Source organism: Mytilus trossulus, chromosome 5 (assembly GCF_036588685.1).
Source record: "Mytilus trossulus isolate FHL-02 chromosome 5, PNRI_Mtr1.1.1.hap1, whole genome shotgun sequence".
Classification (NCBI taxonomy): Eukaryota; Metazoa; Mollusca; class Bivalvia; order Mytilida; family Mytilidae; genus Mytilus; species Mytilus trossulus.
Window position 1 is genome coordinate 4,855,683 of NC_086377.1, and position 18,959 is coordinate 4,874,641.

Genomic DNA, 18,959 nt, shown 5'->3' on the forward strand with positions numbered 1-18,959 from the left:
CTCAAAAATGGAACCATTTCAATCTGTCATCCACAAAGCCATTTCATATTACTGTTTTATATAATTTGTATTTTGCCAGACATTTTGTCTCAGTGCTTCTTTAATAAAACAATTCTATTGACACTGTATTGTTCAAATTACAATACGATTGCATAAATACACTTGCTCATTGTGAAAGACCGAACGTTGATATATATTTATAGTTTTACCACGGACTATAGAAAAACTCACAAATCTTTTGTTTACAGAACAACACCAAATAAATAGAGAACCACAACACGCCAACTATAGAAAACAAAAATGTGTCCCAAGTACACGGATGCCCCACTCATACTATCATTTTCTAAGTTCAGTGGACCTTGAAATTGGGGTCAAAACGTTAATTTGGAATTAAAATTAGAAAGATCATATCATAGGGAACATGTGTACTAAGTTTCAAGTTGATAAGACTTCAACTTCTTCAAAAACTACCTTGACCAAAAACCATAACCTGAAGCGAACGGACGCACAGACGGACTAACGGACGCACAGACAGACGAACGGAGGCACAGACCAGAAAACATAATGACCCTCTACTATCGTAGGTGGGGCATAAAAAATATAACTATATTATACAAGAGAAAGTTGAGAGACTGGATGGATTTCTATCAATGAGTTTATTGGGGCTAATTGACATTTGAGTTAGTGGTATGGTAAAAATATAAAGAATGGAAAATAGATAGCACAATACAAATTAAGAACAAAGAAAACGGCATATAATTAAAGAAGGCATGCATGGATATATGAAACCATCCAAACTCTCATAACTGAATGGAATAATTAATGAATATAAAAAAGAAGATGTGGTATGATTGCCAATGATACAACTATCCACAAAAGACCAAACTGACACAGACATTAACAACTATAGGTCACCGTACGGCCTTCAACAATGGAGCAAAGCCCATACCGTATAGTCAGCTATAAAACGCCCCGATAAGACAATGTAAAACAATTCAAATGAGAAATCTAACGGCCTTATTTATGTAAAAAAATAACGAAAAACAAATATGTTACACATAACTAAACGACAATCACTGAAATACAGGCTCCTCAAGAAGTTTGCTAGAAGTTTTAAGATAGATATGAGAAGATGTGTAATGAGTGTCGAGTCACAATTTGTAAAAGATAACCATTATAGATCAAAGTACGGCTTTCAACATTGAGTCCAGACTCATTCCGAACAGCAAGTTATTGAGGGCGAAAAAATGACAAGCAGAAAACCATTGAAACAAAAAAAAACAACGGTTTAATCCATAAAAAAAGATACGATTAACACTTTATATGAGCCACATTAACAAACGAAAAACACTTATGAACCACATCAACAAACGAAAAACACTTATGAACCACATCAACAAACGACAACCACTGAACATCAGGTTCCTTACTTATGACAGGTGCAAACAAATACAGCGGGTTTGTTTGTTTTGTTTTGTTTTGTTTTGTTTTGTTTTGCATTAAATCTGTTCTAGTTATTCAAACATAATCGTGTTGGAAAGCAGGGGATCACTGACAACACACATTTTGCAATATCAATGCTTACAAATTTACAAATATGAAATATACTTGTAATGATCCGTAAGGAATAAGTGAAAAGGCTCAAATTAAAAATAGAAGCTGTCTCGGACAAAACAAATTAAAAAAGGAATACTATATCTAGCTGTGCAGGACAATGTCTGTTCATATAGTGTGGAAAACTAAATGTAAAACTACACAAAGACATATCTATGACAGCCCTCTGTCTGACAGAGGTGATTATTATGTAATGGGGTTAAACTGGTTTTGTGGACGCCGAACATTGTATCTGTTGTTGATAGTTGGCAATCGTAACATAATCACTGAAGAGACGTGTATTGTCGAAATGCGGATATGGTGCAGAAAAATTGTATCGTTAATGTTATTACTACCACTGGATCAATGCCTCTGCTAATGGACTGTTAGTCCCCGGGGTATCACCAGCCCAGTAGCTAGTACTCAGGTACTGGCATGAAAATACGGATTTTTTGTGCTATCAAATTTGCTGTTTCAAAATGTTAAAAATTATTATATATCAAGGAATGTATCTCCCTCATGCAAAGCTCTGATTCCGTTCACGGATTTGGCTACACATTTTTGAACCTTCGGATTATAGCTCTTCATCTTTTATATAAGCTTTGGATTTTACATATTTTGGCCACGAGCATCACTGAAGAGATATGTATTGTCGAAATGCCTGGTGCAGAACAAATGGTACCGTTAATGCTGTTACTATACCTCCTTGTTTGTAGAAAACAATTAAAGTAAAACTATAGATTAAATATATATATATAGCCCAGGTGGTCGTGTGGTCTAGCGGGACGGCTGCAGTGCAGTCGATTTGGTGTCACGATATCACAGTAGCATGGGTTCGAATCCTGGCGAGGAAAGAACCAAAAATTTGCGAAAGCAAATTTACAGATCTAACATAGTTGGTTGATGTTTAGACGAGTTGTATATATATATAAGTACGTCTGAGTCAGTGACAACCCTATAACAGATGTATCCATCGGATCGCCATCAATGATCTGTTGTAGGGTTGTCACTGACTCAGACGTACTTATGAATATAATTATTTTCTGTGACTGTATCTTACATTAATTTGTAGGATCCTTTACTATAGATAATTTAGCTGATCTGTAACAATAACATCTTCATGCCTTATATATCATGTACTGTAGTAGCGGGACGGCTGCAGTGCAGGCGATTTGGTGTCACGATATCACAGTACCATGGGTTCGAATCCCGGCGAGGGAAGAACCAAAAATTTGCAAAAGCAAATTTACAGATCTAACATTGTTGGGTTGATGTTTAGACGAGTTGTATATATGCAGCCATCCATATCACAACAGTTGCTCTGTAAACAACAATGCGGGGTCATAGCTATATTTTGACTAGGTACTGTTTTGGACCACACAATTGCAACGAAGTCTGTAAAGGATAAATCACAAAAAATGCGAAACTCCGAGTGAAATTAAAAAAGGATGTCCTCAGTCAAATGACAAATTCAAAAGCTCAAACACATAAAACAGATACATGGATAACAACTGTCATATTCCTGACTTGGTACAGGCATTTTCATATAATTATGTAGAAAATGGTGGAGCAAACTTTCATATATCTAAACCTCTCGTCTGTATGACAGTCGCATAAAATTCCATTTTAAAGACACCGATGTGTAAAAGTCATGATTCGTTAACATGTCAAAAACAGGGGATACAGAAGTCAACATCGTGTTATAGTCCTAATCACCACAAGACAAAAAAATATATCACAAACAAATACAACAATGCGTACAGACACAGCACACCAGCACACATGAAAGACAAGAATACAAAAATTAACATTACCAACACAATGACGGGATGTATAAATACCATTACACGTCAAATGGATATTACTAAAAATTAAATAAACAGTAAAAGTTACATCAACAAAGACAAAGAAAAGAATACCATAAAACGTTATTGAGATGATAATCAACGTCCGTACCCAGAATCTACAATTGAAGAACATTGTGTATTATTTGGTAAAGTTGATACATAATATTTACCAATAAGAGTTTGGCATCTCCCTATGAACGTTAACTGAAACAAGGACTAGACGTTGTTTGACATACCCCTGGTTCATCAAATTTCTGCTCAAACATTTGTGTCGGTCAGCCCAGGAGGAGTAGCACGGAATAATTTTGGAAATATGTATCCCACATACAGGTGAAGTTGGTATATTGATTATTAGGTGGGGGGATTAATAATTCAAAAATATAAAATCGTCTCGTTTGTAATAGTTTCTGGTACTTATTTATGTCAAGTTCGAGGTATAAATCTAAGTATAAGGCAACACTGATACACAAATTAACAAAGGACTACTAGCAGTAACTGAAATGTCAGCTCCAGACTCAAATTCAACTGATTAAAAGCTTATGTCTTCAACATATGAAAATCAAATACAATCTCTCCCGTTGAGGGTTAAGTATTATACCATAATAGTATGTATGAACAGAACATAACATACACAGCCAATTTTGAAAAGGTACTATTTTTGTACCTAAAATCTGTAGTACTGAAAATTTACTTTTGATATTAAGTATTATTATACCTCAGTATGTTTTTTCTTTATAAAAAGTAATGAAATAGTTTGGCTATTTCATTCCACAGAACCATTTGCCAGTCAATAGTTTCAAATACTATTGCCCCGGTTAATAGTTTCATAATCATCTTCCTGTAATTTTTCATGCTTATTTTTCACGACGGGTGCCGCATGTGGAGCAGGATCTGCTTACCCTTCCGGAGCACCTGAGATCACCCCTAGTTTTTGGTGGGGTTCGTGTTGTTTATTCTTTAGTTTTCTATGTTGTGTCATGTGTACTATTGTTTTTCTGTTTGTCTTTTTCATTTTTAGCCATGGCGTTGTCAGTTTGTTTTAGATTTACGAGTTTGACTGTCCCTTTGGTGTCTTTCGTCCCTCTTTCATTGGACGATAATGATGTCATTGACTATTCTGCTTGGTTACGTATGCTTTGCAACGTCAAACTCACTCTAATATTATATAGATGGAATCTGTTTGTGTTGATTGTAATTGCAATTACAAGAAGCAATTATAAAAGAGAAAGAAAATCTTCACGGGAATTTTTTAAAAGATCTAAAATATAGTACCTTATTCATAATATGACTTCGCCCTCCGTATATTAGAAGTGAATTTGCGGTTGGTGTACTTAAGCTTTATAATAAGCACGGAAAGTTTAAGACAAGTATTTCAAGTTTTGATTGAAATTAAGGAAATATTTATAAATACAAAATGAATTATAAAAACAGTAAAGTTCATCATGTGCATGTAAAGTTATGTGACATTTTTCTTTTTCTTTCAGATGAAAAATATATATACACTTTTAGAAAATAAGTTATTCGGTATATAAAAACATTAAATGGCTATGTTGTTCAGTATAATAAAACACCTAATAACTGGTTGTGCGGGTAATATCGGCTTTGCCTCGAGCAATAATTGGTACCCCAGGGACAACAAACTTGCTATTACCCTCACACCCAGTCAATAGCTGTATACTATTTCTTTACTTTAAAATTATTGTACAATTTACGTAGCTGTATTTTACAGTGCTCGATTTGTAATTAAAATTTTGGTACAGAAATAATACCAAAAGCGATCACAATATTCCATAGATATAGGAAGATGTGGTGTGAGTGCTAATGAGACAACTCTCCATTCAAATAACAATTTAAAAAGTAAACCACTTGTCTAGTTCATACTCTACTAAAGTATCTGTAGGTTCTTAGTTAATTTCCATTAATTGAATTATCATCATTAAAGAGACAATTTTCCAAAATATAAAGTAATTTTCATTGAGCTTCTTCGCGACGGCTAAAAGTAATCGTTTTTTTTTAGAAAATGTACATTGATTTTCCAAAACATTGGTGAAATTTGATTTTGAAAGTAGCATTTTAATTTTTGAAGCAAATACATTATTTAACTGCTTGTTAGCTTCATAAACATTATAATATAAAGACTCATTTTCATTTGACTTTAAAATATGTACACAGAATCCTACAGAAGACTTGAGGGCCTGTATACCAATAGGGTACATTCCCAATTCAGCGAATACAGCTGTATTTACTGCCTTTGATTTAACATTTAGAAGACCTTTCGCAAATTTGATCTGGAGTTTTACTGATTCCATAGATAAGCATTAAGAATAATAAGAAACTGTAGCATACTTATCACTTGTTCCTCTGTGTAACATGTTTTAAGTATTTAGGCACTACATATTTTTGGTTACAACGTTACATTTTCAGCATTTTGATAGTATGTCTATTTCAAATCTCTTTAAATTATGATTTTCAAACATTTTTGGGCCCTTTATATCTTGTTGTTCGGTGTGAGCCAAGGCTCCGTGTTGAAGGCCGTACTTTAACCTATAATGGTTTACTTTTTAAATTGTTATTTGAATGGAGAGTTGTCTCATTAGCACTCACTCCACATCTTCCTATATAACATATAGACATATTGGTATCTGTTTTGTTGTGTTGTTCACGGTAAGCTAGAATGCATAACGGATTTTTGTCTCATGTGATTATACGTTTCTTTGGTTATTTGTAAAGCAGACTGAGATCTAAATTACAAAAAAAAACAAGAGATGTTTCATTTCAAGAAAGACTCACTCATTGAACAAACACCTTTCATATCAAAGTTTGTAGAATATTCATACGATAAAATACAATGACCTATCACATTTAAAGTGTGTACTGCATGTAAGTGCTGTATAATTCAATGTAATCCTATCATGGAAATGTTAAATAATGTTTAACAACACGATCAACTAGTGCAGTGCCCTCACTTGGATTTTGTCAAACGTAATGGGGCTAATATTTATAGAAAGGAATATCAAACGGCAACATAGATAAATAAATGTATACTGGATATGACAAATCTTTCTTAAGTGTGATGTTCCACTATTGTTTCAGATAAGGATGAATGTTGGTACCAATTAACACGTTTAAACCTGCTCCATTTGTTTGCACCTGTCTTTCATATCTTTAGTGAGGAATATGATGTTCAGTAGTTGTCGTTTGTTGATGTGGTTCATATGTGTTTCTCGTTTCTCGTTTTTGTTATATAGATTAGGCCGTTGGCTTTCCGGCTTGAAGGGTTGGTCACTAGTCATTTTTGTGCCCATTATAGCGTACTGTTCGTTTACCTAAGGCTCTGTGTTAAAAACCGGACTTTGAGTTGTAATGGTTTACTTTTACAAATTGTCACTGGAATGGAAAATTGCTACATTGGCGCTCATGCCACATCTTCTTATATCTTTTCAAGTTGAGATTACATCGATTCGAACCTTTTACCTGTATTAAACTTCAAAAAATCTTATTCAAACTTTTGACTGTTAGTTGACTGAACATGGATGCTTGTAAGTGCGATTGTAGTTTATGGAAACATATAGACATATTCTGATCTTTTTTGTTGTGTTGCTCACGGTAAGCTAGAATGCATAACGGATTTTTGTCTAATGTGATTATAAGTTTCTGTAGTTATTTGTGAAGCAGACTGAGATCCAAATTGCATGCAAACAAGATATGTTTTCCTTTCAAGATACATGTTTTAGTAGTTGAAACCTGTAAATATATTTAATATGTTGATATCACATGTACTTTTAAAATACATATAGGAAAGGATTATCTAACAAACACGCGTAACATATAGAAGTTTTAGAAAATATATACGGTAAAATACAATGAACTATTACATGTAAATTGTGTACTGCATGTAAGTGCTGCATAATTTAAAGTAATCCTATTATAGAAATGTTGAACATATTTAACAACACGATAAATCAGTGCAGTGCCCTCACTTTTGTTTTGTCAGACGTAACAGGGCTATTATTTATTTATATATAGAAAAGAATACCAAACTGCAGCATAGATAAATGAATGTGTACTGGATATGAAAAATCTTTCTAAAGTGTGATATTCCACTATTGTTTCAGATAAGGGTAAAGGTTGGTATCTATTAAAACGTGTAGACCTGTTGCATTTGTGTTCACCTGTCTTTCATATCCTTAGTAAGGAATATGATGTTCATTAGTTGTCGTTTGTTGATGTGGTTCATAAGTGTTTCTCGTTTATGTTTTTTTATATAGATTACACGGTTGACTTTGCCGTTTGAATTGTTAAAGCTAGTCGTTTGTGTGCCCTTTATAGTTTACTGTTCGTTAGACTAAGGCTCTATGTTAAAAAAACGCACTTTGGGTCATAATGGTTAACGTTGACAATAAGTCACTTAAATGGAAGGTTCCCGCATTGGCACTCATACCACAGCTTCTTATATCTATTCAAGTTGAGATTACATCGATTTGAAACCTTTTTATATATATTAGAACGTTTTCCGGTTTGAATGGCTTTTCACTCGTCCGGTTTTGTGCCCTGTGCAGTTTTACTGTTGATTTGACTGAGGCTCTGTTTGTAAGACTGTACTTTGACCTATAATGGATTACTTTTACAAATTGTGACTTGAATGTGTTGTTGATTCATTGGCACTCATACCACACCTTCTTACATCTATTCAAGTTGTGAGTACAACGATTTAAACCTATGACTCGTATTGAAATTTAAAAAATCCTATTCAAAATTTTGACTGTTGGTTGGCTGAACATGGATGCATATTTGTGCGATCGTAGTTTATGGAAACATATAGACATATTCTTATATATTGTGCTGTGTTGCTCACTGTAAGCTAGAATGCATAACGGAATTTTGTCTAATTTGATTATAAGTTTTTTGGTTATTCGTAAAGCAGACTGAGATCAAAATTACAAAAAAGAAAAACAAGAGACGTTTCATTTCAAGATAGAACCGGTACATCAATATTAAATCTGTTATTATCACATGTACTTTTAAATTCATGTAAGGAAAGGATTATCTAACAAACACGAGTTACATATAGTAAGTTTTAGAACATATACAGTAAAATACAATGCCCCATCACTTGTAAGTTTTGTACTATATGTAAGTTCTGCATAATTCAATGTAATCCTATAATAGAAATGTTGATCACATAAAACATGTGTAACAACACGATGTACACATAATACATGTGTAACAACAAGATGTACACAAAAAACATGTGTAACAACACGATGAACACATAATACAGGTGTAACAACACGATGAACATACAAAACATGTGTAACAACACGATGAACACAATACAGTGTCCTCCCTTGGATTTTTTTCAGACGTAACGGGAATTATCTTAATAGAAATGAATATTAACTGCAACGTAGGTAAAGAAGGTATGGTACTGGTTAACTGGGAGTATTCAGGTTGGGATCACATCGATTTCAACATATGACACGTGTTCAACTTTTACAACTTTTTTTCGGTCAACTGTTCACGGATGACTGAACATGGATGCATAGTAGTGAGGTTGGGGCATATATATATATATTCCTATTTTTGTTGTTGTTTTAATATGGTGCTGAAATATGACATGGATATACAAATGTTAAAAAATAAACGCATAGTACCAGATTCCAAACTAATTTATTCTCCCGGTTCGTTAAATAACAGATGTTCCGTCGTTACGAGTACGACTATCACGTGATCCAACATTGAACTTTTTACCAAACGGGAATTTCCCTGTCCTTTCTATGAGACGCTTTACTCTAGTATGATTATCTGGTTCTAGGGTATCAGTGAAGACGATACCAGTCGGTGTCATAGTAGCTATTGTAGTTATGACAGATTTATCTTTCTCTTTCCGCTCTTTTGAAACACATAATTGCCTACTGACGTCACAGTATAAATCGTCACTGTTCATACAATGTGGACAAACAGGTCCGAGACTATATTTTGTCAATGCTGCTAGCTCGTGGTCATATCCTTGTCGATTGGTTAAATGTTCTACATCCGGGAAAATTGGGACCCATATCATTTTGTGGTCCGGTCCATGATTTTTAATTGATTTTGTTGGATAAGTTTCTGCTGGATCGATGCCTTTTGAAATTAGTTTTTGCCTATAAATTTCAAATACCTTATCGATAAATGCGTGAATTGGAAAGAATATAGGATCAAAAGTAGTTGTATTTGAAGGTCCGATCGTTCCACTTATCCAATCATGAATCCCTTTATGAAAACATTCCCAACTATATTGTGTTCTGTCTTCTTTCGCACAGGGGGAAGATTCGGTGAATTCAAATAGTGTTGGTTTCTTTAACGCCATTTTGATGTCATCTTTCGATACTAGCCATGCAGCATTGTTTATGTTCCGAATAATCGGAAGTAATGTAGGTAGGTTTTTCATAATTCCTGTTTGAACTACGCCGTATCCATTGCCAAAGTATTTATCTGACCAGACGATAGATTCCGTGGGATCGTTCATTGCATGGTCTGGAGTAGTATCCCAATATGGGATTGGACAACCCAAAGCAATCTCCATTCTAAAATGCATTTTTTTTTTAAATTTTATTGATCTTTTTGGTGTTTAAAGTACGGTGCATACATACATTTTACAATACATAAGTGAATGACATGACATCTATGGCATTGTTATACTATTGATATTTTACGAATAAGACATAGTAAAAATTTACAAGCTAATGATGTGAATACTCAGTATAAAACATGTATTTTTATTGATTATTTTAAAATAACGCATTAAAACGTGTAGGTGCATTCAACATTGACAAGCAAGTTTCCAGAAAGGATCGTTCATAGTATCCTCGCGTTGAAAATTTTGCGACCTCAAAACGGCAATTTGCATTATATTTTAATCCCCTCTTTTTCCTGATGGTTGGTTAGGCAAACGATACAATCTAACAATAAGAAAGGAAAAAGGGGAAATGGAAGTTCATAGTTTCAGGGGAAAAGAAAAAAAGATTAACATAAAACACAATACAAAGCAACACGAATCCCACATATATCCTGGATTTATCTCAGTATCTACGTAAATATGCTTGTTGCAGTTGTAATGAAACCTGATTCGTTATGAGCTGTTTGATGACATTGGCTACAGTATGTAGATTGTCTACATCATTTTAATGGTGGTGATATTCTAAATGCTATGTTAAGAACCTCTGTCCGTCATGAGCTGTTAGAATGATCTTTGCAGCAACATGTTATGGTAAATCGTGATCATTATACTTAGATATGACAAAACCATCGATGCCATGCAAAGAAAACTCGACCGGCATGAGCTGTCGGACTACATTCGCTGCAGTATGCAGACTACCTTCATCCCTATACTTACATTCGTAAATACTCTCGTTGCCATGCAAAGAAGCCCGGTCCGTCATGTGCTGTCGGAATGACCTTCGCGTCAGTATGGAGTCCGACTTTATCACTATACTTACATTCGTAAATACTCCCTGTGCCATGCAAAGAAGCCTGGTCCGTCGTGTGCTGTTGGAATTACCTTCGCGTCAGTATGAAGGTTGGCTACGACATCATATGTGTTCATGTCTGGTCTGATATCCTATAACAAGGATGAAGAAAGTTAGAATTCAATATATTCTTCTTCTACACAGCTACTGTTGCATAGGTACTATATCTGTACTAAAAAATTGTAGTACTGGAAATCTACTTTTAATATTCAGGACTATTTTGTTACTCTAAAATTATTGTAGTATTTAGGCACCTGTATTTTATAGTAAATTATTTGTTATTGAAATTTAGTTACTACAGATTTTTGGTTACTACCGTTACATTTTCAGCATTTTGAAAGTTTTTCTATTTCAAACCTTTTAAAGTTATGATTTTCAAACATGGAATAATGTATTATTTCTGTACCAAAATATTTAGTACAAATCAAGTACTGTAAAATACAAGTAGCTAAATATTACAATAGTTTTAAAGTAAAGAAATTGTACAAAATATTAAAAGTAAATTCCTATTTCTGTATTTATTTAGTACATAAATAGTACCTGTGCAAAAGTAGCTGTGTAGGTATAAAAAGGTAGTGAATGTAATTTTCATTTGTGTTTTAATAAACAGGAAATACTACTGATAAATTCACTCTAAATTGATCTTTGAATAGTTAAATCTTTAAATTGCTATTTCTAATTTGCTATTACAGCTTGAAACAAGAGAATGATTGAGTTCAAATTAAAAAATTATGTAATTTTGTGTGTACTGTTATTAGTATGATGGTATTTTCTTTCTTTTTTCAGCCATGGCGTCGTCAGTTTTTTTTCGCCTTTAAAGTGCAAATGTTCCTTTGGTATTACACACATCTCTTTTACATGCAGTTTATACAAATGACAATGATCAGAGTTTTTGAAACTCAAGGACTCGAAAAGCAACTGACAAAAAACTTCGAAAATTCTGCAGGTTTAAAATTTATTAGTCTTAGGTGAAATTTTCCTGAATTCTTAAAGGAGGATACAATAGAGTGTATTCGTTAATTATGTTTCTACATGCAGAAGTTCAATATTTTGTCTTTAACGTTTTATGGATATGTTGGCATAAATTAAACATACTTTGCTTTAGAAATGTCTTTTTGATCTTTCATTTTGGTTAAATATATTTATTGATTAACTTATTATTAACTATTCTGGTTTTATCGTCGCGTGTAAATTGTAATTGTTTGAAGGTAATGATAGATTATTTAAAAAGTTATCAAAAGTACCAGCATCGACCGAGTGGTGTAAATAGTTATCTAAGGTACCAGGATTATAATTTAGACGCGCGTTTCGTCTACATAAGACTCATCAGTGACGATCAAATCGAAATTTTTAGAAAGCCAAACTAGTACAAAATTGAAGAGCATTGCTGATCCAAAATTCCAAAAAGTTGTGCCAAATACAGCTAAGGTAATCTATGCCTGGTATAAGAAAATCCTTAGTTTTTCGAAAAATTCATAGTTTTGTAAACAGAAAATTTATAAAATGACCACCCCATAATTGATATTCATGTCAACACCGAAGTGCTGACTACTGGGCTGGTGATACCCTCGGGGACGAAACGTCCACCTGCAGTGGCATCGACCCAGTTGTGTAAATAGTTATCAAAGGTAAACTATGATTCCTGTATAAGGAATTTAGCCTGTACATATATTTAAAAGGCATTCCTTTTAAAATTTAATGTAATTTCACCGAATTCACAACTTCATCATGATGTGCTATTTAAAAGGGTAAAATTTAGATTTTTTTTATATCCTGATTTATGTATGATTGCTTTTCGGTATTTTGGATCTTGGATAAAAAAATATATAACATTTTATAAAGGTTAATAATTTATCTAATTACTACTTCATTTTGATATTAATTAGTATTGTAATTTTCGTTGTTATAAATAAATGTTTTATCAGTATTACAAACCTAATCTTGGATTCTATCCTATTTATGGAAAACTTTTAGAATTTCAAATGCGTTCATCGCTTTGTCTAATTCGGCTGTGAATTTTTTTTATGTGCTGGTTTATGTTGTTTTATGTATCCGTTTTCATCCTGTAGTTAGTCACCACTTCGGTTTTATTACGTATATCTATTTTATAGTCATTTAAAAAAAAATGGTTGCAAAAGTATGAATTATTCTAAATAACAAGGATGTTCATATCCAACGCAAAAAACCCTAGCCGTATTATCCACAAATTTTTGGAACTTTTGATCCTCAATGCTCTTTAACTTTGTACTTGTTTTCGCTTTTGAACTCTTTGATCAGAGCGTCACTGGTTTGTCTTGTGTTGATAAAACTCGCGTCTACCGTTCTAAATTTTAAACCTGGTATCTTAGCTTTTATTCGTGTGTTTCTTTGTCCAATATGTTCTCCCATTTACTTGTATTGTAGTCCTGTCATGCAATGTTGTCATTTTAATTTTATATTTAACATTGGCATAAAAGCGGGAGGTTTGGCAGCCACAAAACAAGGTTCAACCCACCATTTTGTCTCTGAAAATGTCCTGTAACAAGTCAGGAAAATGACCTTTCTTATATTATTATTGTTTGTTACTGGGTGTGTTGTATTGTAATGTTGTGTTTCTGTTGTGTCGTAGTTCTCCTCCTATATTTGATGTGTTAACCGCAGGTTTTAGTTTGTAACCCGGATTTGTTTTTTCTCTCAATAGATTTATGAATTTCGAACAGCGGTATACTACTGTTGCCTCTATTTGAATTGAATATAAAGAAATTCAGATTATCAAGAGGGTATTTGATCTCATGTTTGCTTTAAACCAGATTTGGTTAAAAAAAAAACGCTTTAAAATAATATGTTGTTTGCTAGAATATTTGTGTATATATGTATTAGAAAATGAAACCGTTGTATGTGGCAGATTCAGTTGACATGTGCTATTATTTTGTTTATGATCATCTTTCAGACTATTACGTAGACTTCGAAATAACGTTGAACAAAGCTTTAATATAAAACTCACACGCAACTCCATAGCACCATATATTGTTTAACTGTTCTCAAAATAATAAATTACATGTCTGCATTGAAGAATGTTAATACATAAAGTTACTGTAACACTTACATAGCTATGTTTCAAACGTCTAACGGCTTTAACATACCGACCCCAATTATCATCATAGGGAGGCTCTCTTATTTCCTTCCGGGTCAAAACTCCAACACCAAATATACTCCTCTTCTTCCGCTTTTGGTAATCTGCAATCCCAGAATGCACTCCTCTTAATAAATGGCTGACATAGTTGGCTACATTGATGTCCTTCATGTTTGTTTTCCATATTTGTGTCTGTTGTATAAATAATTCGTTACAGTTTTGACGGATTTTAGTTAAAGACAAATTTCTCACCTCGGCTTCTGCTAAATCGTAAATAATACAATCAGCATAGCTACGTATCTTTGACAAGCCGCCATTACTCTCCATAGAATTATTCCTTTTTATCAACTCATTACCTTTTTTCATATAAACTAAATTTTCACTTTTAGATATCCATACCATATTCATTAAGATTGTCCAATGGAGAAATATGGTCCACATCATCTAAAAGTATAAACGGAATCTTGTTAGTGTTTGGCACAATCGAGTTCAACCGTAAAAAAATCACAATTCTTGTGAATAAAGTTTGGAGTCGAGCATACCTCGCTACGAGAATAGTTCGAATTCGAAATCAAAATCTCAATGTTGACGGATAAATGTGTAGATTAACTTATGTCTATTGGGTCTTTATCACTTGTTATAAATCCGGAGATAACGGGGTTCTCAATTCCCCCTCCAAAGAAAAAACAACACACACGCACACACAAGCACAAATGATTTTAGCAACTATCTTAAACTTAAATCCGGTTCGTCATCAAATTTTATTGGAACAGTGCTAAGGAACAATGTTATCAGCCATAATTCTTACTTAATCCTTATATAGACATATTAAACTTTGAACCAATATTAACCCAATTTTCCGTGTCATGCACATACAATCCTTTTATTTATTGGGAAATGCATTATTCTTTTAAAAAAGGTTAAATATTTAACCCAATTTTCCATGTCATGCACACAAAAAATCTTTGATTTATTTAAACATGCTTCAGTATTAAAAAAGGTAAATATTCATTTAGACCAAAAATAATTGTTCCTTAACCTACATGCACGAGGAAAAATGTGTATTTGATTAAGGTAATGTATGGTTAATGTCACTTAAATGTTATTTACTAAAGTAACAGATCGGGTTAAGAAAAGGCGGGATAAGTGTTCGACATCCCAATGACGTCGCACGTCTGTCAATACGTCGTCTATTTTCGATACTGGGGATAGTAAGCTGAAACATGACAATCAATTATAAATAAAACCTATCATTACACACACAAGTTACAAGCCAAATTTAAATAAAACCTATCATTACACATACAAGTTACAAGCCAAATTTAAATAAAACCTATCATTACACATACAAGTTACAAGCCAAATTTAAATAAAACCTATCATTACACATACAAGTTACAAGCCAAATTTAAATAAAACCTATCATTACACATACAAGTTACAAGCCAAATTTTTGATTCCTTTAAAACGTTATTTTCATTTTGGTGTACGAACAATGAGATTACCAATAGCCATTTAGATTATGAAAAGGCGAATTGTTGAATGCCGTACGGTGTTGTTAACTTTTATACCATTTTGTCTCTTGTGGGGATAATTTTTTTTTTGGCAATATAAATTCCACATCTTCTAAATTTATAATGCACGAAAGTTGCAGCATATCAGTGAAAAATTATATATTGAGCGCATGCGCAATAACATTTAAATTGTGATAGAGTTGAGTTAAATCAACAAAACTTCTTTATATTTAATTTAATTTAATTTTTTATCTATTTAAAGAGGGTTGCCAACAGCCAGAGGCTACGCGTGGATCTCCTCAACATCGATATATACAGATTCACAATTATCAAAGTTCTTTATATTCTAATGTTTAAATCAAATTACTATCAAAATTTCTAAAATTAAGGTTAAACTAAGTGGACACGAGTTTACACTTAGACGAAATTCAGAAAAAGCAATCCTCTTCTTCGGATTAATATGTGACAGTAAATAAATTCGTCAAAGATACCATACAGATTTGCAATTTTTGATTGCGCCAGACGCGTGTTCCGTCTACAAAAAACACATCAATGGCGCTCGAACCAAAAAAACTAAAAATGGACAAATAAATGATCGAAGTGAAGAGCATTGAGGACCAAATATATCAAGTGTTTTGCCAAATACAGCTGAGATAATCTTTCCCTGAGACAGAAAAGGCAATACTTTTTGAAGAAGTCTATTAACGGCACTGAAGAGTTTTTTGTAGATAAAACGAACGCCTTTCGTATAAAATTATAAAGCATGCAACTATGATGAGGTTATTTACAATTGAGTTGCAATACGAAGATGTTAGGTAAAAGATAAAGTAATGACTATCTGAGGAGTAATTTAAAATGAAATCTATCTTTTGATCATAATGGCTTCATAAGAGAGGCGAAAGATACCAGAGGAACAGCTAAACACATATATCAAAAATAAACGAATAATGCCATGACTCAAAATGAAAAAGATAAACAGACAAATAAGTACATAAAAAAAACCATAGAAAACTAAAGACTAGTATGATCTTACACATTAAAACTTACATTAAAATGCAATTGAGAGGTTAAACTAGATATAAAAATAGATTTAATGAACAATGTTTTACACAAGGAAATTCCTGTATCAAGCAAGGAATATGACCGTTGTTTGGCATTGGTTTGATGAGTTTCAGCTTTTGGTTTTGTCATTTGATAAGGAACTTTCAGTTTTAAATTTTGAAGATTAGACAAAATCAAATTTATTTCATAAAAAATATCCAAAATGAACTGAAGGATTAAGTCACAAATGATTCAAACTGAGAAACAATCCTCATAAATGGGTACCTTGATGGAGTTTCCGGGGTAAGCAATAATGGTAAAAAATAAAATCACCAAAATACTGAACTCTGAGAAAAATTCAAAAAGGAAAGTCCTTTATAAAATAACAAATTCAAAAGCTCAAACACACCAAATCAATGGAAAACAACGGTCATATCGCCATATTCCTGGCTTAGTTCATACATTTTCATAAGTAGAAAAACATGAATAAAACCTGTTAAGCTAGCTAAACCTAATATATCTTTTGTATGCCAGTTGCATCAAATTCCAATATATTGACATGTAGATGTGAACAAAACAAACAGACATAACAAATCAGCACAAAATGGCAAAATGTTGTATAGAGACAATGGACAAAATTAATAAAGATTTGAAAATAAGGAGGTATCACACTATAGATAAATTGAGGAAAATGAGATCCATAAAAAGAAAGAAATGAGAATATGATGAACAAAATAAATATATAATAGAAAAAAGGTCCTAAATTCATGTGATAAATAGCAATGAATACTCAACCGCTAGACCCTCATAAATACACAAATAAATGTTCGTTTGATTTCTTTCTTTGTTATTGAAGTGTAACACATGGCCACGCGTGACTTTGATATTCAAAGAAATGTCAGATTTCTGATCAATGCATATGTATAAGGCAGAGGCGTATTTAGGAGGGGCCAGGGGGCCCGGCCTCCCTCTTTTGGGAAACAATTGGTTGCTTATATAGGGAATTACTGAAGCGTGACTGGAGCGGCCCCCTTTGAGATCGGTCAGTGGACCCCCACTGTTAGGTAAATCAAGAAGTGCATTATTGATACTCTAGAAGGAGTGGGTTATTTCAGCCAGTATGTTAGTATGATTGGTGTAATCAATTAGAACAAGGGCAAGTGACAGAAATTATAGTCAAATTACGTTACACTTCAATCATCTATATAATATTATTTCTAAAACGTATTTTGGTACGCGCTGTCAGGTATTCAGTACCTAACTCACAAGCATACCCATCGACATGTATTTTTCATATGTAATTGAAGAAATAGTTCTCCGTAATAGTTTAATGCAATTTTAGATATGGTTTTTGTTTTATGTTCCATGTTTCATTTCAATGAGTAAAGGGAAACGTTTTTATTTCGTTTCGAGAATCTCTTGAAGAATATGACATTTTGAATAGGCAGAAGTGAGATAATAATTACAGAAACTGTTAGCAATCGTGTATAATTAAACTCAATTTTGTATTTACGCTAGACGCGCGTTTCGTCTACAAAAGTATCCTCAGTGTCGCTCGAATCCAAAAAAGTTAATAAGGCCGAATAAAGTACAAAGTTGACGAGCATTGAGAACCAAATATTCCTATAAGTTATGCCAAATACAGCCAAGGTAATCTACTAATCTACTCCGGAAGTAGAAAAGCCATAGTATTTCAAAATGCATAAGTTTTGTAAACAGTTAATTTATAAATATGACCTGTGATAATTTCACAGGGGGTGGTGTAACTTCGATATATCTTGGTAGTGGTGTGCCATTTTTGCCTAAAAAAACGAACCCGTTTTAATATAACATTCACTGAAATACATTACATATAGTTATATAAATATTTAAGAAAGAATGACCTATACTAATATACAATATTTAAAATATTACCCATGCTTATATAAGCACTTACTCCTCATCACTCATAATTCATAAATATACCAGCTTCCCTTAAGTTTTTATATATGAATTGACATCGTTTGGTGCACATGCATTTTCTCGTTATATATGATATGTAGATCATACCCCCAATCAATATACAGTTATCAAACAAAATGCATTTTAATATAGGATATCATTAAAAAGGAGGGTCATTTTTATATAAAATCTCGCAAAATTATAACCCATAATGAATAGAATTGAGTTGAGAATTTTTTTTTCTTCTAAATGTTATAATTTTATGCTAATTTTAAGGGGATCATGGAGTCTTACATTTTAACATTTTTTGTAAATTTTCTATATTTGTATTTAATTTGTTTAACTATTTGTGTTTGTATTTAGAAGGAAATAAACTTATCATAGATACCAGGACTAACTTATA

At 32.9% G+C, this 18,959-nt stretch overlaps 1 protein-coding gene across 1 annotated transcript; it reads right to left on the reverse strand.

The window, feature by feature from the left end:
* Positions 1-9,100: 9,100 nt before the first annotated feature.
* On the reverse strand, positions 9,101-14,500 carry LOC134719370 (tyrosinase-like protein 2). The gene is made up of 3 exons (XM_063582374.1): positions 14,034-14,500; positions 10,919-11,040; positions 9,101-10,006 (listed from the first exon to the last, which is right to left on the reverse strand). Exons 1-3 carry the CDS (start codon positions 14,466-14,468, stop codon positions 9,127-9,129), a joined length of 1,437 nt encoding a protein of 478 aa, XP_063438444.1. The 5' UTR covers positions 14,469-14,500; the 3' UTR covers positions 9,101-9,126.
* Positions 14,501-18,959: the final 4,459 nt, after the last annotated feature.

Coding starts and splice junctions, on each gene's coding strand:
- LOC134719370 (XM_063582374.1), bottom strand. CDS start 14,468: ATGAATATGGTATGGATATCTAAAAGTGAAAATTTAGTTTATATGAAA. Junction 11,041..14,033: donor GACGTTTGAAACATAGCTAT/GTAAGTGTTACA, acceptor TCCTTGTTATAG/GATATCAGACCAGACATGAA. Junction 10,007..10,918: donor CACAGGGAGTATTTACGAAT/GTAAGTATAGTG, acceptor AATGCATTTTAG/AATGGAGATTGCTTTGGGTT.